This window comes from Marmota monax, unplaced genomic scaffold (genome assembly GCF_021218885.2).
Source record: "Marmota monax isolate L192 unplaced genomic scaffold, Marmota_monax_Labrador192_F-V1.1 WCK01_AAM20220418_F8-fsc00021, whole genome shotgun sequence".
Classification (NCBI taxonomy): domain Eukaryota; kingdom Metazoa; phylum Chordata; class Mammalia; order Rodentia; family Sciuridae; genus Marmota; species Marmota monax.
This window is the reverse complement of record NW_026695228.1, coordinates 2,140,067-2,167,562: the sequence shown is the minus strand read 5'-3', so window position 1 is coordinate 2,167,562 and position 27,496 is coordinate 2,140,067. Positions and strand designations below refer to the sequence as shown.

The window sequence follows — 27,496 nt, the reverse complement described above, 5'->3', positions numbered from 1 at the left end:
TGTGGCGTACCACGTAGCTGGCCAGTCGTTGTTAATGTTTCCTGTGTCGATTGTTCTATCAAAGGAGAGCTTTAAAAAAAATAATGATAATCTTTTTCTCATAATATGCTGTATGTGAGATGTTTTCTGTTGTCCTTGTTGAATTCATATTACAGCACATGAATGCTTTTATGACCACAGTTTCTGAAATAAAACATTTTCTTCCACTCCAAATATGATCACCAATGAGGAAAAAGTAATAGAAATATTTCCTGCTATTACAAAAATCTTCCAAATGGCCAAACAGTATTAGCTTTGGCTCTCTTAAAGGTTACTTCTCAACCATCTGTGTTTTTTTATAGACATCTGTCCACGTTTCTGTCATTATCTAAATTAACTAGAGTAAATAAAATCACCGTAACCATCCTTAGTATTTGCTTTTCAAAATCAATTCACTTTTTATAAAAAAATAAGCTCATTTTTAGGTAGTGTTGGGACTCAAAGTATTATTTTAAGTTGGTCAAGGCTTATGTGTGCTAAAATTATAGTGAGCTCCCTAAAAATATTGAAATGCTATTGCATTTCTTCTGTGTAGTGGTTGCTTGATTTTTAAATCACAATGAGCTTTCTCTAATACAGAATAGAGGAAGGGAAAGGTTGTAGTAAGCCACTTCACTTGTTAAAAATACCTTATATAAATCAGCCTTCTAATATGTCTAATTTTTCACTGGTGGTACTGAACATAGGAGAACCAAATACAGCTACAGGTATGCAGGTATAAATATATATATTTATTCATATATGTGCACATATACATGCATCAAAAGACATGTATTTATCATCTACAGTGATAAGCAATATCAAGTTCTGTCTCATGGATCTTGCTTAATTAAAACTCATTGCAACAAACCAGACAACCCACATCAAAGGGCTGTAGAACTAAATAGACATTTCTGAAAAGAAGACATGCAAATAGGTATATGAAACGCAGGTATATGAACAAAATATGCCAATAGATATATGAAAAATGCTGAATATCATTAATCATCTGGGGGTTACTATTAAACCCACAATGAAATATCACTTCATCTTAGGAGGAATGGCTGTTATAAAAAAGACTAAAAAAATAAAAATTCTGAGTAGGATCTGGAGAAAAGGCAGCCCTTCCATGGTGTTGGTGGAAGTGTGAAGTAGTACAGCCATTATGGGAAACAGTATGGAGGTTTCTCAAAACATTGAAAATAGAACTACCATATGATACAGCGATTCCCTTCCTGAGTATATACTGAGAGGAAAGGAAATCGGTGCACTTGAGATATCGGCACGCCCATGTTTGTTGCAGCACCATTCCCAAGAGCCAAAACATGGAAATAACCTAAGTGTCTATCAGATGACGAATGGATAAAGAACATGGTACACATACAAAATAGAATATTTTTCAGCCGTAAAAAGGAACGAAATCCTGTCATCTGTGACATGGCAGGAACTGGAGATCATTGTGTTAAGTTTAACGAGCCAGGCACAAAAAGATGCCATATTATCTCACTCATAAGTGGAAAGTAAAAATGTCAATCTCCTAGTTGTTTAGAGTAGCCTGGTAGTTACCAGAGGCTGGGAAGTCAGAAAGGATGGAAGGAGGAGAAAAGGTTGACGAATGGGTACTGTGTTGCAGTGGGAAAGGAGTAAGAAGTTCTTGTGTGCTGTTGCAGAGCAGGATGACTGTAGAAAACTGTTATGTACCCCATCAACAAGCAAAAAAGAGGATTTTGAATATTTTCACCAAAAAAGAAGGATAAATGTTTGAGGAGATATGCTTAACCTGATGTCAACATTACACAATACATACAAGTATCAAAACATCACATTACCTCATTCATATACATAATTTTTAATGTTTTAAGGTAACAGTTAAAAATGAATTTAAATTAAAAAAGGAGAGAGAGAAATGCTAATGGCCCTGATTTGATCATGATGAATTACATACATTTATTGAACTGTCACACTGGGCTCCATAAATATGTACAATCATTGTGTCAATTAAAAGTTAAAAAAAATGAAAATAAACATGTGCCATTTTAAATGAAAAAATACACATCAGTTGCTCAATATTATACTGTGTACATCTCTTTAGAATATATGACCTTTTCATATATTAAATTATTCAAATGTTACTATTATACTGTTTAGCACTCTCCTATACGATGTCAATTCCCATTTTACAGAGAGTGTGACTCGGTACAAATAGAAGCCGTTTAATTTCATGACGTTCAGGCCTACCTTACTTTTCTTTTGACTAGATGCAGTAATGACTCCATACGCCAAAATGTTAAGTGTCATTTAATTTAGTTTGAAAATGATAAAGGATAACCTAAAAAGGTAAATCACAAGCTCAACAAGGACATGACCCCGTTTAGGTCATGTTAGGTTCTTAAAAACTGACACACCTCATCATGCCAAAATCCAAAGCAGTATGGTCTAACCTAAAGCATCATGTGTACCCTTCATCAGAACCAGTAGTGGCGTAAAGACGGGCACAGGAGGCATTTTGACAGAGGGTAACGTGATGATCATTATTATCCAAAGTACAGGTATGAAGACACGAGTTGGTGTGAATATACTTTGTGTACAACCAGAGATATGAAAAACAGTGCTCTATATGTGTAATAAGAATTGTAATGCATTCCTCTGTCATATATAAATTAAAACAAACAAAAAGACAAGCCTCCTACTGGGAAGTGTGGTAGTGACCTTGCAGAATGTGGAAAGCTAGGGGACAATGTGAATGCTGGAAAAGCCCAGTAACCTATTGCTTTGTTTTGTGAATTGTAGCTGACTTTGGCCTGGCAAAGCAAAAACAAGAAAACAGTAAGCTCACGTCCGTCGTTGGAACCATCCTGTATTCTTGGTAAGGATGATTATCTTCCGGCTCTCCATAGCACTACTTCGCTAGCTTGGGCTTTCATTTCTATCCTTGGCTTGCAAAGCAAAGGGAATTTCAGGAAAGGAAGCCATTAGTTTTCTTCTTTTACCCAGGTAATACACCCAAAAAGAATCGTGGATCAGAATTCTGCGTGTATAAAACAACAGCCGCAAAAGTGATCTTCCTTCTCAGATAGCATGTCTCTGTGCTGTCTTCATGCACCTACTTTTACCTTTCCTACCTATAAACACTGAAGGTCAGGGAAAGAGTTTCTGTGTGCTACTATATATTCTTCTACCTGGGGGAAAAAATAGGTATTCAATAAATTTTATTGCCTGCATGAATAAATGATGACATATATACTTAGACATATGTGTACAAAGTCAGTTGTGTTTTGGGCAAGTGAATGTTTATATTTTGACAAATTGAGACACTTCTAGCTCTTAATGCACACTTTGAGGGTTCTCTTGCAAGCCACTTATACGAAGTGAGACTCTTGCTAATCACGTATGGTTTATCTGAGTCTGTTGAGATGAGCAAACAGATACAAAAGTCAGTAGAAGAGCCAATTTCAGAGAACTCTTCCTAAATCTGATCCAACAGGTCAATCAGTCAAGACACTTACGTTTTCTTTATAAAATCTAACTGATTGTCGTAAATTGAGTCCTGGTGACAGAACTGAAAATGCATCTTCTTGAAGGAGGTTGGAAATGTCTGGAAACAACAGCCCCATTTTACAAAATCCTTGTATGACATGGTTATTGAGGCTAATTGTACAGGGTGATTTTTCGTTTATTTTACTGGAATTTCCTTATATTTTATTTTTGAAACAAGTCCCATGAGAAGATGCAAAAAGATTGGTAGTAGCCAGGTTAATATTCCTCAAAAACTGCAAGCTTATCTATATACTTAACCTCTTAACCACAAAGCTGAACCATTCATTGCTTGTTGCTAGAAGAATAATTTTTTTTTTGCTTTGTTTTGTTTTTGCTTTGCTTTGAACTTTTTTTTCAGAAATAATGAAAATTTTATCACAAAATGTTAACTAATCCTATGTTCCTGGACAGATTCCATTGTTAAAGTTGCAGAACAAATAAGATACAAACTTAAATTTCAGTTGATCATATTTGGCATAAGCAGATTTTTGTTACCAAGCCTCTGAATTAAGTTCGGAATTGCTAATCTGATAGTATCAATTTGTCTTTGTGTGCGTTTGTGTCAGAAAATTTATAGAGTGTTTAGGAAGAAATCCGGAGCATGATAACTCTTTTGCTTTCTTATCCCAAAGATAGATTCACAAATTTCCTTTAATTTTTTAAATAAACAAGAGTGTCAGTTTTGCTGGGCCTACTAGTATAGACAAGCTATTATTTTATATAGTATTGTGATTGTTTTAATAACGTGTGCAGTGTATCTTATCACCATTCATCTTCCCATCGAGCCCTTTGGTCCTTTAAATTCCTTTAACATTTTTCTTTCTCCTCTTTCCTCTCGCCTCCTCCATTTGTTAGAAATGCTCTGTTTTCTGGGTTTTACTATGAAGTTGGACTCAGTGCTATCTGTTTTCCTGGCTTTTGGTAGCTTCACCTGCACACAAAGTCAAAAGATGCTGTTCTCTCGTGGTCTTAGTTTGGGTCCAGAAGCAGCCTGCGAAACAAAGGCTAAGTGAAATGGTTTGTGTGAGAGGGGGTCCCAGGAAGCACTGGGGTGGGGGAGATGGGAAGAGACGACGTGGAAGCAGCTAGTAGTGTGAACCACAATCGGGGGCCAGGGAGTGTTACTGGGGACGGTGATGTAGGGAGCTTTTAGAGTTGTCCTGTGTGTTGGGTGAGAGGCGTTCTGTTCCCCAATCACAAGTGGGAGCCTTCGTCACAGGCTGGGAAAAGCCTCAGCAGGATCTTATACTGTTGGACATAGGCTGCCCTGGACGTGCCCTGAGATGTGAGTGCGAGGGGACCCAGCGGTGTCAGCAGTACAGTTTCTCAAGTCTTAATGGTTTCAGATTTAGGATGGATCCCAATAAGTTGTTTGGCATGTCCAGTTTCTTTTGAATTTTCCATATAGTCGTTTGGGGATTTTTCTCTGATTTTTATGAATTGGAAAAAAAAATCTCACCGTCAGGGGTCAGAGTCTCATGCCTCCTGCCTTTTCTCAAATTGTCCCTTTACCCTTTAATTTTTTTTTTTTTTGTAATCCTTCTGAGCTTTTCTGAACCTATAAACATGGACCTGAGATCCAGGGGAACTGCTGTCCCAGGCTGTCCAAGTCGGGTGAACCTGACATTCTCATGTCATTTCGCCCTTTCCCTTTGCTTCTGTTTCGGCAGATGTGGGAGAAGGTTCTCTTGATCAACTCCCATAGGAAGCTCCTTGGAGCATTCTTTATTCTTTTTGCAGCTGCTAGATAAATGGTTTGCAGGCACATTGCTGGACTGGCTATACTAGAATAGAAGCTCCCTAAAAAAATCTCCTTTTCTTTATCTAATTTGATTCTTTATTAGGCAAGCCTTGGTTATGCTTCTCAAGGAAAAATAATCTCCAGATATGGCCCTGATTTCCATTTCCTCTCTCTATTTCTTACTCCAACTCCAAAGAACAAAAGTTGTATTCCATCTTCAACTACATTTTCACAGCAGATTTTAAAAGAGTTTTGGGCTCTGGGAATCATTTCATGCTCATTCTTTGTGGAACACAGATTTGGAATTTAATAATCAGGTATGATGTAATAACAATGGGACTTTTTCTGGAATGAGAATTCTTAAAAGTTCTGCTGTTCTTTATGATTCTGGTCCCATTATGAAGTTAGATAATTAGCAGAGAAGCTGGGGAAGTGTTTACTGGGTGGATCGAAATAAGCCTGTAGGTAAACCCAAGCAAGTAGAGACAAAGTGCAGCAGTCCCAAACCATCTGTAAACTCTCAAGTTCTTAAGGAAGCTATTATGCACTCAGAAATCTTAAATTATACACTCAGAGAATCTTAAATGCTTAAAACACTTCTGTAACTTCTGATTGTTTATGTAAAGACTAAGTTCTTAGTATGACTGCAGGAATTCATCTCTGCATGCTCTGGCCTCAGCCACCTTCTTCTGCTTTACCTCAAACCAGACTTTACTCTGATAATTCCATCTGGGCTCTCTCTGATCACAGGGCCTGTGTTGTGCACACAGCATTCTTTACCTAGAAAATGCTTTTCTCACTTGTCCTGCTTTGAACTTTTACCCATTCTTCAGCTCTCAACTGGAATGTTGCTTTCCTCAGAACCCAATCGACAAGGCACATTTCCTCTGGTCTGTACATTCCCTACACTTTTTCTTCACACAGTTGAATTTTTCATTTATTTTCGATAGTTCATGATGATTTTGTTAACCACCATTCCCAGCACTGAGCCCAGAGTCTGGTACTTCATAGACTCGTGAGAAATAATTGCTTCACAAGTGATGCCATATTTGCATGATTTTGAACAATGCCCAAAGTAACGTGCTATAAGGAAAACCGTGATCCTTTTTATTGTAAGAACTTTTTCATTGGTTCACATCCTTCCCCTTCCTGTTCCTTCAGATCTCCAAAATGCTCCTCCCTCGAATGCTCCTCCTCCAGAGAGTTGCAAAATCTACTCTTTTACTTCCTTTTGGTCCCTGCTTAAATGTTTTTCCTGACCACAGGCCCCAAATAGCAACCTCTGTTTGGATTCAATTCCTGGATCTTGCTTTAGGTTTCTGTAGCCCCTGCTTCTGTCTGACCTTGTACTGTACAGAGGGCCCCTGACTTAGGATGGCTTGACTTACAATGTTTTGACTTCACGACGGTGTGAATGCAGCATGCATTCACTAGAAACTGCACATTAAATGTGGATCTTTTCCGGGTCTAATGTGTGTGTAAGATACGCCTGAAATGTTGGGCAGCAGCAGTGAGCCACAGCTCTATCAGCCACTCAATCCCAAAGGTAAACAACAGAGGCTCTTCTGTACTGTGTGAATGAGCCGTGACCTTGATAGGTTTGTCACATCAAACACATCCTCGACTTATGATGTCCTCAATATGCGATGGGCCCATCCTGACATATCCCAGGGCCCGTTGAGGAGTGCCTGCATACCTCTTGGTGCATCACAGGCTCCGTGGAAACAGAACTTTGGCCTCCTCTGCTCACCACGGTTTCCCCAGGACCTAGAGGCACAGAATGGCAAATCTTAATATTTTGAATAACTAAGTGAAAATAAGCCATTCTGCATTTTAATAGAATATAAAAAAATCAATGTGCGTTTTTATTGGGCTCAAAGGTATTAACTAACATATCTTTGAACTTTCCTTGCTTTTGCCTCACTGAAGGCTGACGTGACTACTTTGAACTTGGGATAGTAAGTACCTTGACGAGAAGATCTGTTTTATTGCTTTTTTCCATTTACTTATTTTATTTTTAAATCTTCTCTAGTTACTGGGACAGTGAATAATGAGATCAAGTAGGATATTATCATTTTTGAAACAATGAGGCATGGGATGCTTATTAATTATTGAGAGAAGCATTCTTCTATGACTGATAAATTGGCCCGGAGGGAAATTGCAAGAGAGGAATTTTAAAAATAAGAGCATAATAGGAATAAAAATATAGTATCGATAGATAGATTGGTAGGTCGTTCCAAAGAAGACAAAGCCTGGAATCATACTGCCTGGGTTTAAATTCTAGGTCCGCTGTTGGGCGTTACAAATGACAAAACTCTGTGCCTCAGTTTCCCCATCTGCAACCTGGGTATAACAAAAGCGTCCCTCTCTTAGATCATTATGAGCTTAAGTGAGGTGATGCATATCTAGTGCTGAGCTGGCATATGGTGAGCATGCCCTGATAAGAGGGATTGTCACGTGGTGCTGAGCTGGCGTATGGTGAGCATGCCCTGATAAGAGTGATTGTCACGTGGTGCTGTTGGTTTAACGTTTGAAAGGAGAGTACCCCTTTGAATGTATAGATTGCATTGTGCTTCAGAATCAGGTTTGTGGCTTAATAGGTACAGTAGAGAAGAATTTGTTATGTTCTGGTTATTTCTAGATCCTTTTCTTTCCCAGTCTCTCTTTTGGGTTCCTGGGTCACTGCTTTGTTCATGGTAGGGAAGAAGATTTTTTTCTAGCAGCCAGGCCCAAGCAGCCGAGAACTATAAAAGGGAAGGGAGATGCTCCTGGCATGCAAAGACAGGAGGCCTACAGGCTCTGAAGTTTCAATAATGGTGCTTTGAGCAAGTGGGTAGGCTGGTGCTTTTGCCTGTTAATGCCTCTGTTATGGTTTCTCTGTGGCCTGGGCAGGATAGGATTTGGGTTTCCCTCAGTATCCCCAGTCTCTTGCAGAAGGCACACACACAACATGCAGTTGTTATGTTATCTGCTAAGGTTAGATAGGAGGGAATTTTGAGTGAACTCAGGATTTAATTGTACAAATTGAATTCTAAATACATCTTAAAGACTCTGTGGAATAGGTCACATGCGCTCATGAATTTAAATAGAAGTTGCTAAATAGAAACTACTAGAGAGCATATATTAAGGCGGTCCCACCACACCATGTCTAACCTTATGTTGTTAACCACACAGGTTTGTTTATTTTTATTTGTCAAACAACTTACAGAAAGCTTGCTAAGTGAGAGGCACTGATAAATGCACCTTCTGGTTATTTAATCCTCAGAGCTCCTTGTTAGATGTGGCCATTAAGTCATCTTAAGGGAGGTTAAGTAATCTTAACCAACATCACATAGCTAGTAAGTGGAAGAAGCTGGATTCGTAACTATTTGGCCTGATTCCACAGTGTGTGCTCTACCCACTGGACTACACTGGCTGCTAATTGGTGGACTCATGTGTCAAGAATTAAAATTAACGGATGTGTTCTTTGGGGTTTTGAGATGTGTTCTTTAGAAGGTATACATTCCAGGTAGCCTTCACCAATACATTTCTTACTTCTCAATTTTTACTTTTATTCAACTAAAAATCTTTCATTTAAAATTTTCCTAATTTTCATGGTTTTCTCATTGTTCAACACTTTTTTTGTTTTTTGTTTTTGTTACTGGGGATTAAACCCAGAGGTGCTTAACCACTGAGACACATCCTCAGATCTTTTAAAAATATTTTTATTTAGAGGCAGGGTCTCACTGAGTTGCTTAGGGACTCACTGGATTGCTGAGGCTGTCCTTGAATTTGTAATCCTCTTGACTCAGCTTCCCAAACCACTGGGATTATAGGCATGTACCACCATGCCTGGCTTTTCCTACACTTTTAAAAATTTTTAGATAAGCTTTGATGATGATTTCCAGAGTCACTTTTTGAATTTAATATGAGAAGTTATAGAGTTTCTAGAAAAGGAGGGGCTATGGCTGTGGCTCAGTGGCAGAGTGCTTGCCTAGCACATGTGAGGCCCTGGGTTTGAACCTTAGCACCGCATACAAAAATAAACAAATAAAGTAAAGTCATGCCATCCATTTATAAGTCAAAAAAAAATTAAATTAAAAAAAAAGAAAAAAAAATTCCAAGTTAAGAACATTTATAGTATAATTCTAGGTGTTTTAGTGTCTCTGAGCATATTGACACCACAGAAAGTATATGAATGGCAAACATCTTACAGAATATAGTTCAGTCTCGTTTTCATTTTGTGCATCCCCAACAATGCTGATCTCTGGTGTTAGCTCAGACTAAAAGTCTGGATAAAGATGTATCCTGCCACATGCCTTATGGATTTTTTCAGTCTGATTTGTTCTTTGCTGCTTAGCAGCACGAAAAGCAAGGACAGTGGCTCTTTGATGATGGATTCTGTCAGTGGAGGCCGTTGCTTCTTTTTATCGATTAGTAATTCAAAATCACTTACCTTCAGTTTCTACATCTTATTTTCCTTTCCTTTTCATGTCTTTATTTATTTTTTAAGTAAACCTGAGTCTGTAAATATTGGATGTCCTTCTTCATATTTTTTTTATTTCTCTACTTTGCATTTTAAATGTGGATATGTTGGTTGATACTCCATTCGCTATGTCAGCAATTTCACATTTCCCACTGGAAAGGGCTGTGAAAGGGAACACAGTGTCTTCTGTTAGCATGATTTTCTGGGGGTGGTGGGATTGGGTCAAAAGTAATATTCTCATGAATTATCAATTTATTGAATAATAGCAGCTCAATTCACAATAGCAAGACTTTGGAACCAACCCAGATGCCCTTCAATAGACAAATGGATTAAAAAAATGTGGCATTTATACACAATGGAGTATTACTCTGCATTAAAAAATGACAAAATCATAGAATTTGCAGGGAAATGGATGGCACTAGAGCAGATTATGCTAAGTGAAGCTAGCCAATCCCTAAAAAGCAAACGCCAAATGTCTCCTTTGATATAAGGAGAGTAACTAAGAACAGAGTAGGGACGAAGAGCATGAGAAGAAGATTAACATTAAACAGAGATGAGAGGTGGGAGGGAAAGGGAGAGAAAAGGGAAATTGCATGGAAATGGAAGGAGACCCTCAGGGTTATACAAAAGAACATACAAGAGGAAATGAGGGGAAAGGGAAAAATAATACAAGGGGGAGAAATGAAGGTCAATAGAGGGGGTAGAGAGAGAAGAGGGGTGGGGAGGGGAGGGAAGGGGGGATAGTAGAGGATAGGAAAGGTAGCAGAACATGACAGTCACTAGTATGGCAATATGTAAATCAATGGATGTGTAATTGATGTGATTCTGCAATCTGTATATGGGCTAAAAATGGGAGTTCATAACCCACTTGAAGCAAAGTGTGAAAGATGATATATCAAGAACTATGTAATGTTTAGAACAACCAACAATTAAAAAAAATAAAATAAAAAAAAAAGAAAGAAATTAGGAGAATTATTTGATGAATGGGGGAGATATACATTTTGGTTATCTATTGCAATATAACCATTCACCCTGAAACTTACAGAACAACAGCAGTTTGTGTGGGTTTGCTATGCATTTCTGTTGGCTTCCCTTTAAGCAGGCTGATTCAGACACATGTAGTTGAATGGCTGGCTCAGCTGTCAGATCCAAGATGTCCTCCTAATCAGGCAGGTGGTGTTGATGCATTGGTAGGTCTCCCTTGGTTCTGCATCTCCTCCAGGTGGCCTTCATTGACGTGACAGTGTTGGAGCAGAAATTCCAAGAAGGCAGAATGTTAGCCCAAGGCCTCTGAAGGGCTCTCCTTGAATGTAACTCCCTCCTGCTGCAGTCCCTTGTTCAAAACAAGTTAAGGCCAATCCAGTTCAAGAGATGGAGAAGTCTATTTACCTCTAGAAGAAAGGAGGTGCACAGAATTTGTGGCCATATTCAATAAGCCACACTGTAGCACTGTAGCTGATTCAAAAAGAAGCACCATCCACATAATGGCTTCCCAAGTCAAGACCTGTGAAAAAAGCCAGGTGCAGTGGCCCATGCCTGTAATCCCAGAGGCTGGAGAGACTGAGGGAGGAGGATCGCGAGTTCAAAGCCAGCCTCAGCCAAAGCATGGTGCTAAGCAACTCACTGAGACCCTACCTCTAAATAAAATACAAAATAGGACTGAGGGTGTGGCTCAGTGGTCGAGTAACCTCGAGTTTAATCCCTGATACCAAAAAAAAAAAAAATAATAAGACCTGAGAAATAAAGAAGTCTATTTTAAACACTAACAGTTGTCACGTAGTCCTGAAGTCTTCTCAGAATGCAGTGGTGCAGCTGGTTCTGACCAGGAGATAGAAATGTGGTCTAAATAGAGGAAGTTTAATATAAAGAATGATTAACTGTGATATAGGAATAGCAATAAGATACAAGGAAGCTCTAATTGGTGTCCCAGGGCTGCGGGAGAGTACCAAGGAAGGATGAACTTGGAGGGGTTCAGACCTCATTGGAGAGGGTGTGGTACCCCAATAGTCAGCAGAAAAGCTGGCTGTGTGGGCCAGGTGAGAGCTGATCTGTAGCTCCTGGGTCAGCAGGGAGCAACACTCTGTAGCATATGTGCAGGATTAAGTGATCATGCCCTGTGGGTGGCGTGGCATGCAGTGGGAGTCCAGCTGCCATGTAACCAAAGAGTTGGAAGATGAAGAGGGTAGGATGAATGAATATAGGCATGCATGAGCTGGAGGCTTTTCTTGGGTTCAGGCTGTGAAGGGGCTCTGGTTTTTGTGTTGAGAGGATAACATTAAGAGAGTCACCAGCTGAGGCTTCAGGTTATATGGAGAGAGTGGTCTGGGCCTGTGGCTGGAGCATGCTGTACTCCGTGTCTGTACTGCCCACCATTGGGGCCCATGCCAGAAACTGCAGGAAGCCTTTCCTCCTTGAGGGCCTCACTAGCACCATCTACAGAGAAACCTTAACATCACACTCACTTTAGAGAAGGATTCCATTGTTTCTTGAAGGTTGTGTTGGGAGCTAAGAGGCAATCAACTGACAAGTAACACATTAAGTCACTTCAGATTTGACCACGCATGCCCCTGGATGGGGGGTGGGGGCGAGTGGAATAGGGCTGCAGCACTGCTATGGCGTGTTCAAGGCCTTTATGTCCTCTGAACAATGTCCCCCTACCCCAATGCCTCTAGCACTGGTCCATCTCCAGAGTGTCTTTTTTTTTTAAATTTTTTTTATTTGTTCTCTTTAGATATACATGACAGTGTCTCTGATTTGATATCAAGCCCCTCAATCCATTTTGAGTTAACTTTTGTGCATGGCGAGAGAAAGGGATTCAGTTTCATTTTGTTGCATATGGATTTCCAGTTTTCCCAGCACCATTTGTTGAAGATGCTATCCTTCCTCCATTGCATGCTTTTAGCCCCTTTATCAAATATAAGATAGTTGTAGTTTTGTGGATTGGTTTCTGTGTCCTCTATTCTGTACCATTGGTCCACCCGCCTGTTTTGGTACCAGTACCATGCTGTTTTTGTTACTATTGCTCTGTAGTATAGTTTGAGGTCTGGTATTGCTATACTGCCTGATTCACACTTCCTGCTTAGAGTTGTTTTTGCTATTCTGGGTCTTTTATTTTTCCATATGAATTTCATGATTGCTTTCTCTATTTCTACAAGAAATGCCGTTGGGATTTTGATTGGCATTGCATTAAACCTATAGAGAACTTTTGGTAATATCGCCATTTTGATGATGTTAGTTCTGCCTATCCATGAACAGGGTATATTTTTCCATCTTCTAAGATCTTCTTCTATTTCTCTCTTTAGGGTTCTGTAGTTTTCATTGTATAAGTCTTTCACCTCTTTTGTTAGGTTGATTCCCAAGTATTTTATTTTTTTTGAAGATATTGTGAATGGAGTGGTTGTCCTCATTTCCATTTCAGAGGATTTGTCGCTGATATACAGGAATGCCTTTGATTTATGCGTGTTGATTTTATATCCTGCTACTTTGCCGAATTCATTTATTAGCTCTAATAGTTTCTTTGTAGAGCCTTTTGGGTCTGCTAGGTATATAATCATGTCATCTACAAATAGTGATAATTTAAGTTCTTCTTTTCCTATTTTGATGCCTTTAATTTCTTTCGTCTGTCTAATTGCTCTGGCCAGTGTTTCGAGAACTATGTTGAACAGAAGTGGTGAGAGAGGGCATCCCTGTCTTGTTCCAGATTTTAGAGGGAATGCCTTCAATTTTTCTCCATTCAGAATGATGCTAGCCTGAGGCTTAGTGTAGATTGCTTTTACAATATTGAGGTATGTTCCTGTTATCCCTAGTTTTTCTAGAGTTTTGAACATAAAGGGATGCTGTACTTTGTCGAATGCTTTTTTGCATCTATCGAGATGATCATATGGTTCTTATTTTTAAGTCTATTGATGTGGTGAATAACATTTATTGATTTCCGTATATTGAACCAGCCTTGCATCCCAGGGATGAATCCTACTTGATCATGGTGCACAATTTTTTTGATATGTTTTTGTATCTGATTCGCCAGAATTTTATTGAGGATTTTTGCATCTAGGTTCATTAGAGATATTGGTCTGTAGTTTTCTTTCTTTGAAGTGTCTTTGTCTGGTTTAGGAATCAGGGTGATATTGGCCTCGTAGAATGAATTTGGAAGTTCTCCCTCTTTTTCTATTTCCTGAAATAGCTTGAAAAGTATTGGTATTACTTCCTCTTTAAAGGTTTTGTAAAACTCTGCTGTATACCCATCCGGTCCTGGGCTTTTCTTAGTTGGTAGTCTTTTGATGGTTTCTTCTATTTCCTCAATTGATATTGGTCTGTTTAGGTTGTCTATATCCTCCTGACTCAATCTGGGCAGATCATATGACTTAAGAAATTTATCGATGCCTTCACTATCTTCTATTTTATTGGAGTATAAGGATTCAAAATAATTTCTGATTATCTTCTGTATTTCTGAAGTGTCTGTTGTGATATTGCCTTTTTCATCCTGTATGCTAGTAATTTGAGTTCTCTCTCTTCTTCTCCTCGTTAACATGGCTAAGGGTCTGTCGATTTTATTTATTTTTTCAAAGAACCAACTTTTAGTTTTGTCAATTTTTTCAATTGTTTCTTTTGTTTCGATTTCATTAATTTCAGCTCTGATTTTAATTATTTCTTGCCTTCTACTTCTTTTGCTGTTGTTTTGCTCTTCTTTTTCAAGGATTTTGAGATGAAGTATGAGATCATTTATTTGTTGGTTTTTTCTTTTTTTAAGGAATGAACTCCAAGCAATGAATTTTCCTCTTAGAACTGCTTTCAGTGTGTCCCATAGATTCCGATATGTTGTGTCTGTGTTTTCATTTATCTCTAAGAATTTTTTCATTTCCTCCTTGATGTCTTCTATAACCTATTGATCATTCAGTAACCTATTGTTCATTCTCCAAGTGATGCATGAGTTTTCCTTCCTTCTTTTATCGTTGATTTTCAGTTTCATTCCATCATGATCAGATAAGATGCATGGCATTATCTCTACTCCTTTATATTGTCTAAGAGTTGCCCTGTGACATAATATATGATCTATTTTTGAGAAGGATCCATGTGCTGCTGAGAAAAAAGTGTAACTGCTTGATGTTGGGTGGTATATTCTATATATGTCAATTAAGTCTAGGTTATTAATTGAGTTATTGAGTTCTATAGTTTCCTTATTCAACTTTTGTTTGGAAGATCTGTCCATTGGTGAGAGAGGTGTGTTGAAGTCTCCCATGATTATTGTATGGTGGTCTATTAGACTCTTGAACTTGAGAAGAGTTTGTTTGATGAACATAGCTGCACCATTGTTTGGGGCCTATATATTTATGATTGTTATGTCTTGTTGGTGTATGGTTCCCTTGAGCAGTATGTAGTGTCCCTCTTTATCCCTTTTGATTAACTTTGGCTTGAAATATATTTTATTTGATATGAGTATGGACACACCTGCTTATTTCCGAAGTCCATATGAGTGATATGATTTTTCCCAACCTTTCACCTTCAGCCTATGTATGTCTTTTCCTATCAAATGCGTCTCCTGTAGGCAGCATATTGTTGGGTCTTGTTTTGTGATCCATTCTACTAGCCTGTGTCTCTTAATTGGTGAGTTTAAGCCATTAACATTTAGGGTTATTATTGAGATATGGGTTGTTCTTCCAGCCATATTTGTTTATTTCTGTTACTAAACATGGTTTGTTTTCCTCTTTGATTATTTTCCCCCCCTTTACTGTACTACCTCCCACTGTTGGTTTTCATTGTTATTTTCCATTTCCTCTTCCTGTAATGTTTTGCCAAGGATGTTTTGAAGAGATGGTTTTCTAGCTGCGAATTCTTTAAACTTTTGTTTATCGTGGAAGGTTTTAATTTCATCTTCCATCCTGAAGCTTAATTTCGCTGGATACACAATTCTTGGTTGGAACCCATTTTCTTTCAGTGTTTGAAATATGTTATTCCAGGATCTTCTAGCTTTCAGAGTCTGTGTTGAAAGATCAGCTGTTATCCTGATTGGCTTACCCCTAAATGTAATCTGCTTCCTTTCTCTTGTAGCTTTTAAAATTCTCTCCTTATTCTGTATGTTGGGCATCTTCATTATAATGTGTCTAGGTGTGGATCTCTTATGATTTTGCACATTCAGTGTCCTGTAGGCTTCTAGGATTTGGGATTCTGTCTCATTCTTCAAGTCTGGGAAGTTTTCTCGTATTATTTCATTGAATAGATTGCTCATTCCATTGGTTTGGACCTCTATACCTTCCTGTATCCCAATGACTCTTAAGTTTGGTCTCTTTATGTTATCCCATATTTCTTGGATGTTCTGCTCATGGTTTCTCAACAGTCTTGCTGAGCTGTCTATGTTCTTTTCCAGTTGAAATACTTTGTCTTCATTGTCTGATGTTCTATCTTCTAAGTGTTCTACTCTGCTGGTAGTATTCTCCATTGAGTTTTTGAGTTGGTTTATTGCTTCCTGCATTTCTAGGGTTTCTGTTTGTTTGTTTTTTATAACCTCTATCTCCCTGTATAGTTGATCTTTTGCTTCTTGGATTTGTTTATGTAATTCACTGTTGAAGTGATCTTTCATTGTCTGATTTTGCTGTCTAATGTCTTCCTTGAGACTCCAGATCATCTGAAGCATGTATATCCTGAATTCTTTATCTGACATTCCATCTGCTGCAGATATTACCTCTTCTAATGTTGAGTTGACCTGCATTGCTTGTGGTCCTTTCTTTCCTTGTCTCTTCATACTGTTCGCGTTTCTTTCTGCTTGGTGAAACTGTTGTGTTATTGAATTTTCCCCCTATATATTTATATTGCTCTTGTATAGTTGCAAAGTCTCCCTTGCAGACGCGGGAGGCGGCTCTGCCCCTCCTTCAATTGGGGCAATGTGCCTACCACGCCGGCAGGCCACTGGGCCTGTTCTGCCGGTCGGTAGCAGCTCCGCCTACCTTGCAGGCGCGTGGGGCAGCTCTGCCCCTCTGCGGGTTTCTGGGCCTGTTCTGCCGGTGGGTTGCAGGTCCGCCTACCTTGCAGGCGTGGTTGGTGGCTCTGCCCCTCCGTGGGCGGCTCGGCCTGTTCTGTTGGTGGTCACAGTTCCGCCTACCTTGCAGGCGCGGGGGGAGGGGGCGGCTCTGCCCCTCAGCAGGCCGCTGGGCCTTTTCTGCCGGTGGGTCGCAGGTCCACCTACCTTGTAGGCGCGTGGGGTGGCTCTGCCCCTCTGAGGGTTGCTGGGCCTGACCTGCTGGTGGGTCGCAGGTCCGCCTACCTTGCAGGCGTGGGGGCGGCTCTGCCCCTCTGCGGGTTTCTGGGCCTGTTCTGCCGGTGGGTCGCAGGTCTGCCTACCTTGCAGGCGTGGGGGCAGCTCTGCCCCTTCGCGGGCCGCTGGGCCTGTTCTGTCGGTGGTCACAGTTCCACCTACCTTGCAGGCGCGGGGGCGGCTCTGCCCCTCCGCGGGCCGCTGGGCCAGCCAGAGTGTCTTTTGAATGGTAAAAATCAAATCTTTCTCCTGTTCAATTCTGAACAGGCTCAGCATATTTAGGGAAGAGTAGGAGGTATGGTTTGGCTGGGGTGAGATTTATGGTGTGATGGTGGGAGACCAGGAATTTTCCTCTTGGCACTGTGGAGCCACTGGGCATCTCTCAGCCTGACAGTCACTTAATAGAAGTGCCGCTTTTCAGAAGACCTGCAAAATGAGACTGGAGAAAGGGAAGGAAAAGAGAGATGTGTGTGTTCATCATTTTGCTTGTTCCTTAAGTAGCCTGCTCTTGTTAGGAAAAAAGTGACTCAGTCCTTCCCTATGATGAAAATTCAGTTTAGTTTGGACACACACACACACACATACACACACAGAGAGAGAGAGAGAGAGAGAGAGAGAGAGAGAGAGAGAGAATATGAAACAGTCAAGCATTTGAAGGATGAAGGGTTAGAAAATCTCATGATCCTTATAATGAGGGTCCATCAGGTTCATAATGAAAGTCCCATCCAGACACCCAGAATAACACAGAAGGCCATGGGCAGAACAAAGACCTGTGTGTGCTGGAGAACTCACAGAAGAGATGAGAGAAAGGGTGGGATGGGTGCTATGCTTTTCTGTGTGATAATTGTGCCATATCTGATGGATTACATAAGGATTGTGCAAAGGGACATGGTTTTCTTCAGATGCAGAGGTCATGCCAGTGTGTGCTGAGAAGTGGGTCTGACTAAGTGAAAAGGTAATAGGAGATCAGAGGAGAATAAAATAGCAGCATAAGGAAGGAAAATAGAACAGAAAGAGTGGGGAGTTAGCTAAGCTAGACAACAGGGAAATATGAAGACAACAGGGAAACATGAGAGGTAAAGGAATTACAAGAAATATTTTAGTTATTTTGTGGGGCTGCATTTAACTCATCTTATTCCAAATGATCTTACCAATTATATATCCTTTTACATCAATGTATCTCCTACTTATTGAGCTAATATTGGAATTCTATACTATTATTAATTTTAAAATTTAAATTTATTTTAATCTTAGCATATCAGAGTGACCATAATACTGGAAGCAGTAGCACAACCAATAGCAGAAAACTTTTTTTTTTTTGAAATATCAGAATTGTTCTCTCTAATAGCCTTTAAAATGTATCCTATTCTGTATGTTGGGCATTTTCTTAACGATGTGCTTTGGTATAGGTCTGTTGTGATTTTGTATATCTGGAGTCCTGTAAGCCTCCTGTATTTGATTTTCCATTTCATTACTAGGGTTTGAGAAATTTTCTGATATAATTTCATTGAAAAGACTGTACATTCCTTTGGTTTGAATCTCCAAGCCTTCATCCATCCTGATGAATCTCAGATTTGGTCTTTTCATGTTATCTCATATTTCTTGAAAGTTCTGTTCATGTCCTCTTATCATCTTTTCTCCATGGTCAACTTTATTTTCCATATTACATATTTTGTCTTTGTTTCCTGAAACTCTTCCCAGTGGTCTAGTCTGCTGGTGATGCTTTCCATTGAGTTTTAATTTGTTTTATTGATTCCTTTATTTTGAGAATTTTCAATTGATTTTTCTTTGGGAATTTTATCTACTTATTGAAATAGTCTTTCATTTCATGGATTTTCTCTCTGATTTCCATCCTTACATTGTAGTTTTACCTCACAGATCAGCTTAACTCTGAACTTTCTGAATTCCTTCTCTGATATCTCCTCCACTGGGATATCATTGGATTCTGTTATGGAGGTATTTTGATTTGTTTGGGATGGTTTGTTCCCTTGCTTTTTCATGTTGTTTGTATAAGACATACAAGACATACCCATTTATCAGTAAGAATCTGAGATGGCAGAGCTTCGATCCTGTGAATTTATAGTGTTCCTTAAGATTTCAGTACCTCATGTTTTAGGGGGAGACTAATAACAACAACCACCAATGCAATCAATATTCAGCCCTAAACTGAGTACTTAGTTCCCATTTTGGCATCCACACTGTTAATTGGCACTATAAACAAAAATGATATGATAGGCAGTTGCCAATAGTAGAAATATTATGTTTATAAAAGAGTTTGCTATTTCAAAAAGGTGAAAAGGGAGAATGCAGAGGAGATGTAGGAGTAATAATTGAGAGGGAGAAGGAGAGAGAGTGTTAGTAAAGAGTTAAAGGAAGAGTGAAAAAGAGAACAATAGAATTTGGCTGTTCACAAAAGAAAAGAGGGGAAGAGTATCAAGAGAAATGACAGGAGAAAAACAATACAGAACAACAACAGCAAAAATATAAACCAAAACCAAGTTATTCTAATCAATGACACCGGTCCTCAAAAGACAGAGTCAAGAAAATAACTTATCTTCAAGAAATGCTAGAAAGAAGAAGAATGAGTCAAATATGTATATTTAAAAATGTCCACGGACCATTCAGCACATAAAAGTTTTTTTTTTTTTTTAAAGGCTCTTGATGGAAGATTAAGGAATTTTTTCTGTTGCAATGGTCAAAAAAAAATTGCCTAAAATGTTATATGTTAGTTGTCAGTTCCCAATTATCTTTCTTTATGATTTTTACTGAGTATGTATTGTGTGTAAGAGGAGGAGTCGGGGGATGTCAGTTCCTTCTTTTTGGGAGGCTAATCAGGTTGTGTGTTCTCAGCTTCCTTTCTCAGCAGCATGAGGTGGGGCAGGTTGGAGGGTGTTATCTACTCCATGCCCAGTAAGGTGTCGCTGTAGAGTTCTGTGACAGGGGTTCCCAGAGGCAGAGCTCCTAGAAGCTGGTTTTGGGTCTGGCTAGACTCCTGGTGTTTTGTGGAGTGATGTTTTGGTGAACCTTTTAAATCACCACACCTCCAGAGCACATCTGCTTCCAGTCTGCTCTGGGCATCTGTATAGCTTGAATCTCCCCTGGGTTCCGCTTGAGCAACAGAGGAATCTGTTTTGCTCTACTCTGTCCACATATCTCGGTCATCTGAGCTCAGTCCCAAAGTGCACATTCATTCCTCCCCAACCCAAATCAAGTCCCTGGACATCCCCTGCTGGTCCTGCAAACCAAGAGATTCAAAATGTGAGAGACACACAGGACCTCTCTGGTCTGATTGTCTCCAGTTCCCCTGGGTGCAACACTTTCCGTGCCTGAATTTCACCTGGTTTTCTAATCACATTCTGGGTAGTACCGTGGACTTCTGCCAGGTCAGGCTTCCAAACCCAGCTGGAATTACACAAGTCTGGGTGCCTGGCTTTGCACCCATACCTGCTGGCTGCCACAGCACAGCGGGAAAAGAAGGCGGCTGTTCCTGCTCTTCCAAGGAAGGTCACTGGGAAACACAGCATCCCTCTCACATGAAAACAGAATTCTGCTCACCCACAGACTCAGCTCCTCAATGTGCGTGATCACCTCCTCTCCATGATCACCTCCTCTCCATTTTAACATGCATGTCAGTTCCCTCCAAGATGCTCACTGTTACTCTCTGTTTCTCACCTGCCCACGGTGGATCTGTATGGGCAGCTGCAGGGGCTGGAAGTGGGTTTTTCTAATTTTTTCTTTTCTTTTTTAATTTGATTCTATCCAAACTTCTGAGTCCCTAGGCCATTCTGAGAGGCAAGAATTAAATCACAGTAGGATCTCTTTTTGTTTACCGGCCTCAAAGAGAAGTCGTTTGCCCATTTTTCTGGTCCTAGGCCCCGAAAAGTAACAGTAAGGTTACACTGAGAGAATAACCTTCTCTACTCCACCATCTCGACCCCCTTTCAGCATTGTTATTAATTCTTCTTTGAAGTTCTAGTCGAACTTGGTGGAGAATCCAGTTGGTCCTGGGCTTTGTCTTTGTTGGAAGATTTTCGATAACAGATTTGATTTCATTACTTGATATTGATCTGTTTAAGTTTTCTATATCCTCAGGGTTCAATTTGAGTAGATCATATATCTCTAGGAATCTGTCAATCTTAAAGATTTTTTAGCTTATTAGAGATAAAATTTTAAAAATAGTTTCTGACAATCCTGTAGATTTCAGTAGTGCTGTGGTGATATTTTCTTTTACATTTTGAAATTTGTTAATTTGAGTGTTTTCCCTTTTTCTTTTGGTTTGTTTGACTACGGGTTTATCAATCTTGTTTATCCTTTCAAAAAAATCAACGCTTAGTTTCTTTGATCTTTTCTATTGTTTTTTTTTTAATTGATTCTGGGTCTGATTTTAATTATTTTCTATCTTTTACCAATTATGGTATTTTTTTGTTCTTTTTCTAGGGTCTTGAGACATTGTGTTAGATTATTTATTTGGTATCTTTCTGTTCTTTTGATGTATGAACTCAATGCTATAAATTTTTCTCTTATAACTATCCCAGAGATTTTGATAGTTGTTTCAATTTTTCACTTACTTCTAAGGATTTTTTTTTTATTTCTCCCCTGACTTCTTTTGCTATGCATTCCTCATTCAAAAGTGTATTATTTAATCTCCAGGTCTTGGAGTGGTTTCTATTTTTTATCTTATCAATTATTTCTGATTTCATTCTATTATGATCTGATAGAATGCAAGGTATTATCTCCAACTTTTTTTATTTGCTGACATTTGCTTTGTGACCTAAAATATGGTCTATTTTAGAAAATGTTTCATGTGCTGCTGTGAAGAAGGTGAGTTCGGTCTTACATGGATGAAATAGTCTATAGATGTCTATTAAGTCCTTATTATTAGTAGTAGTTTTTAGTTGTGTAGAATCTCAGTTTATGTCTGAATGATCTATCCAGTGGTGAGAGAGGTGTGTTAAAGTCACCCAGAATTATTGCCTTGTGGTCTAATTCTTAATATTGAGAAGTTTTTTTTTTTTTAAAATGTATGTAGACACACCATTGTTTGGGGCATAAATATTTACAATCATTATATCTTGTTGTTGTATTATTCCCTTACGGAGTATGAAGTGACCTTCTTTGTCTCTTCAGATTAATTTTGGCTTTAAGTCCACTTTATCTGATATGAGAACAGCTACCCCTGCTTATTTACAAGTAGCATTTGAATGGTAGGTATGTCTTTTCCCATCCATTCACCTTCAGTCTGTGGATGTCTTTGCCTGTAAGGTGAGGTGACTTCATATTTCGAGAAAGGCATCTGTATAATTATCTCTGTTGTAACTGAGAGATTGTATAATCCTTGTTTGTGAAACCCCCATAATTACTTTGTTACTTGAATTTTGAAAGCTGGCGGTATTTGGCTTGAATACAAATTTTTAAAATGAATGATGTCACTCTCTAATGCTAGTTCTGTTTATCCTAAAAATCTACCATCAAAGACAAGCAAGTGGCAGTTGATGTATAATGAGAAATTTTGAGTCTGTTGGATCTGAATTTAATTTGTGTTTTTACCTCAAAGTAGGCTGCGCCTGATAATCGTTTGATGGCTGGAGTATAATCACTGGGTGAATGTAACCTATTTGTTTAATTGCCCTAACTCCTCACTGTACTTACAGTTAATTGGTTCCCATTTAGGTCTTCTTAATAGAGACCATAAAGCAGTAGGATTAGAGAAACCTGAAAATGAAAATTGAGTCTTTTCTTGAGGCCAAGACCTAACAAGTGCTCATCTGTTTCATTTTTCACAGTCTTCATGACAGGTTAAGGAGAAGAAGTCTCTGAGGAAGGAGATTTATAAATTCTTTTTTACTGTTTTGGGCCCATGAATGTTTTTATAGCCAGGAAGGAAAACAACAACAAAAACAACCACCACCACAAAGCATTCTTTTGTCTAATTGAAACTCTTCTTTTATGACTTGAAATTCCTTTTGGGATTTTAGTGGCTGCACAAAGCTGCTGGTCACTAACCAATATTGAAATTCTGAAAGATAATATTCTAAGTTTTTTCTTCTAAGTTTCTTTCCTCATTCCTCATAGTTCATCTAACCCTTTAATTCAGACTTCTAGATATTGCAGAAGAAAAATCTCATCTGAAACCTTCTGTCTCGGGAAAGTCATGGGAATTTATCTGGTGAGGAGGAATACAAGTCCCTTTTCAAAAAAATGATTTCAATGCTGCATTTTTAAACTTAAACATACTTATTTACCTCAAAACTGACCCAGGAGCATACCTGCAGTATTTTTTTTTTAAGTTGCAAAAATGTATATTTATACTTGGCCAGCTGGACTTTGTTTAGATGACTCCAGTGTTTTGACAATGTCCAAAGCATCGTAATCAGGATAGTCAAACATGTATGCCTTCTCTCCATCAGGCTTGATCAGGGTGTTGACCTTGGCCATATCAATGCCATAGAGCTTCTGTTGTAGCGTGATTGCATTGGGGCTTGATGGGTTTGGCATCCACACTGAGCACAAGTGTGCTGTTGTCTTCAGTCTTCATGGCTGACTCAGTGGTCAGGGGGCATTTGGTGATGGCATAGTGGCCACGCCTGTTTCTCCAGGAGGCGCTCCTCTGAGAATGTTTGGGTTGCCTCTGGAACAGCAACATCTCGGGCTGCAGAAGACAGGTGATGTGCAGATCTTCTTTTGGTGGCTGTGGTCGCCCTTTAAACACTGCCTTCGTGGCCTTGGAAGCCTTTGTTTCAGCTTCAGCTTTGGAATGGGTATGAACTTGCTTCTTCACATTTGGTGCCATTTTGGTGAAAAGGGCATTTCCTCAATATTGAGTGGAAAGAGAGATTACCAGTAGTATGTATTTTATGATCCTATAAAAACAGAAATACTTGAAAATATTACCAAATCCAGCATGCATCATGGACTAAAAGTGAGCTAGAAATCAAGGGACCACAATTATAGTTAAGTAAACAGAAACCCAGAATTCCAAATCTGAAAAAGTTCACAACTTGTTGACTGAAGTGTCTTGTATTATTTCCTTCTTACAAAAGCAGTATGTTCTCAGTGCAGAAAATAAGGAAAAGCATTCCATTTAGGAGCACTCAGAATTCTACTAACTCAAAAGAGGGTGGAAACAAAACACACAGAAAATAGCTTGGTGCCCCAATTTCAGATCTTTTTCTAGACAAGCACACACACACACACACACACACACACACACTGATGTAAACCAGAGCTTTCCCATAGCTTCAGTTTTAATGTTTGTATCATACTCTATTATCTGGATAAATAATAATTTATTCAATCATTACCCTTTTTTAGACGTTCACATCTTTTCAAGCTTTTCCCTAGTTCACATAACATACGGCATGAATCATTGGCTAAAAATAAATTAGAAATAAAAAGACAAAGTCCTTTGTGGCATAGTAACTTTTAGCACATCATCGTCTCTTACCACCACGAATAAAAGCCCCAAATTACACTCATCTGAGAACTTATAAATAAAAAAAAAATATTTTTGGCCTTATTATTTCAGATATTTCTGCTGTGTACCGTGCAGTAATTTTCTCTTGACTAAACCGAAGAAGGTCTGCGTGTGGGGAAGGCCTGTTGTGTTGTTGGTGACATGTTCCCTACTTGTTTAATATTCTGTATCACAGCGGGTTACAAGAGGATGGCTTCATGATTTGACACCCTCTGGTTTCTGATGTGGAACATATTGTTTCCACTCAGTTCCTACCTCTAAGAGCCTGTCCTGTGTGAGGCCTCTTTATCCAGCTGCCAGGAATTGCCAAGAACAAGGTGTCATGGTGGAAGAAAGCAGGAAGTGCTAATTACCAGGGAGAAGATGCCATCCTCTAGCTAGCACTATTTGCTGGGATTGCTTTAGACCACTGAGAAAATGAATCCAGAGTGTTTCTCTATAACATGGGATGATAGCAGGAGGGCCTGGAAAAGAATGAAAGCGGGAATTCCAGATGCATAGAGAGGCACCCTTCCTAGTCACCATGAGAAAATGAAATCAATTCCAGATGCATAGGGAGGCACCCTTCCTAGTCACCATGAGGACATGAAATCAGTGAGAGATGTAAAAAGTAGAGTTTGGTTTAATTTTTTTTAAGTAACCACATAGGTAGTTACTTGGGTAGCAAAGATTCAAATTTGGATTTGTTTGACACTAAAGCAGAAAAAAAAGATAAATGAGTTTTTTTTTTTTATTTTTTATTTTTTGTAATAGCAAAACAATCACCATTCTGTGGAAAATCCAGTTTCTGGGGATAGTCATCAGTGATCAAGTTCTAATTTTCTCAGAGAAATCTCTCCCTTGACCATTAAAATGATAATAGCTAGTTTGAAGTTTTGTGGCCTTATTTGTGTCGGTGTCTGAGTTTAAAGTAGATCTGTCTTGGAATGCCAAGTTTTGACTGATAGTTTGGGGTCTGTCCCCTCCACGATTGTACCAATCAAGAGTGTCCAAGGGCTACTGGTCAAGTAACCTGCCCATGGCACTTCTCAGATCAGCAAGGCCCTTCCTCCCAACCCAGTTATATGTAATTAGAAAACGATTTTCATTGTTCCCTATGCATGTTCCAGTCATACGAGTAAGATAATCTTTCCTTGGTTATACGCATCATCGCTATCTAGTGCTACTGAATTTCAAGTTTTGTGCAACTGAATTAATGTCACATAATCTGTATTCTGATGGAATCAAGTGTTTACTGTGTACCAGGAAGGCGAACTTGTGGTCAAGGGGCTACAGATCATGGATCTGGGAAATCAGTGTGTACCAAGGCTCTGGAGGAGGTGGTGTTTGATGGGAAGCAAGAATTGGATTAGGAGGACATAGCACGAGGGAGTTTTGACTTCAACCTTTATGGTAATGACCCTTTTCCCTAATTCACTGGGGAATGAAAAGCTATCAGAAGAGAATTTCCCAAGTCCCTGCCTCCACATCTTCCCACTTACCCACACTAATGTCCCTGCAATTGACCTTCTCTTATGTGACCACTTCCATGGTTTTGGTGAAGGTTTCCTCAAGGACATGGCTCTAGCACAGCTCACCTCTAGCTTCTGAATAAATTTCTCTGCTTCCTTTACTTCATTCCAACTAATTAACTTGTATCTTGTCATTTTTCTTATTCTTCAAACAAATTCTGTAAAAGAGAAGACCTGACATGTAGTAGGTGCTCAGGGAGCCCTTGTTAAATGGAGGAATGAACATAGGAACTAAGTTAATAAACTAAACTATTATTTTTGTAATAGTTTAGATTTGGGCTGATTTAGACCTGCTGGTAATAAGAGTAAAAAAGAAAAGGAGGTTGGGGATAGCCTTGAAGGAACAATTAAAAATCCTCAGTGATTTATATACATATGTAACACAGGAGAGAGAAGTAACCTGTAATTCTAGGATCCTGTATTTGACAATAAGATTCACTGGTGATACAACTTACGGGTATATATGTGATAGGAGCAGTTTGTTTTCCCCTTCAAGTAATTTCATCTCCATTTTTTTCAGGTGATGTTCTCTTTTGGGATTTCTAACTAATGGTAGACCATTAACAATGAGCCCATGTGGAATTCACTTCTATTCACTTAGAGTTGTTTTTTTTAATTTTTTTTTTTTGTAGTTGTAGATGGACAAAACGCCTTTATTTTATTTATTTATTTTTATGTGGTGCTGAGGATCGAACCCAGTGCCTCACACCTGGTAGGCAAGCGCTCTACCACTGAGCTACAGCCCCAGCCCTCACTTAGGGTTTTGATTACTCCTTAGAGTTGACCAAGAGCGCTACAGAGATGACCCACAGTTGGAAGCATTAACCTTTGCCTGGGCATCCCAGAATGCTACTGCAACCTCAGTGGCTTGGGTTAGGTTCACTCATGGATTGGCTGCACAGATTCTGAGCATTATAGGCTGCCTAGACACAATATTTTGCAAGAATTCTCTAACAGATTATTTCCTGCTTTCCTTTCTCTCTCACTCTTTTTTTTTTTAATTTGAAACCATATTTTATTTGGTTTGGGACATTTTCCCAAATGGATACACAGTAGACATGAGTCACATTTTCTGGCTGTTCAGCTGAACTTCTGGACACATTTCCTATGTTTAGGGGAATTTCTCATCTCCTAGATATTCTTTCCTCCAAGGAATCACCAGAAAGGTGTATTTTCTCAGCTTTCCTTGCAGCTATGTGACTTGGACTCCAACCATCAGATAATAACCTCAACAAGACTTGGACTTGCATGGGAGAAATGGGAGAAAGCACATAGGACAGAGTCCAGTTTGGCGTGGGGAGGGGGCGAGAGCAGTGGTGGAAGACAGCAGTCCTGAGGCCCTGGTGTTCAATTTCTAGCTTTGGTGTGAGCTGTGCCTGGGCCAATATAATCTTGACTAGACTGTTATTCCTCATTGTATAGCCTCCAATCTCAATTCTTGGGTCTTCCCAGAGGCTTTGCAAGCCTCCTAACAACCTTCAACAAATGCTGTTCCTGTGTAAAT

At 39.2% G+C, this 27,496-nt stretch overlaps 1 protein-coding gene across 5 annotated transcripts in view; it reads left to right on the top strand.

The window, feature by feature from the left end:
- Window positions 1-27,496, top strand: part of Nek10 (NIMA related kinase 10) — a 226,862-nt gene that overhangs the window by 86,607 nt on the left and 112,759 nt on the right. For all 5 annotated transcript variants that reach the window (XM_046437346.2, XM_046437345.2, XM_046437347.2 and 2 more), the window contains one exon: window positions 2,809-2,884. In XM_046437346.2, coding sequence (XP_046293302.1) covers window positions 2,809-2,884 — 76 coding nt within the window. The remainder of the gene's footprint in view (window positions 1-2,808; window positions 2,885-27,496) is intronic.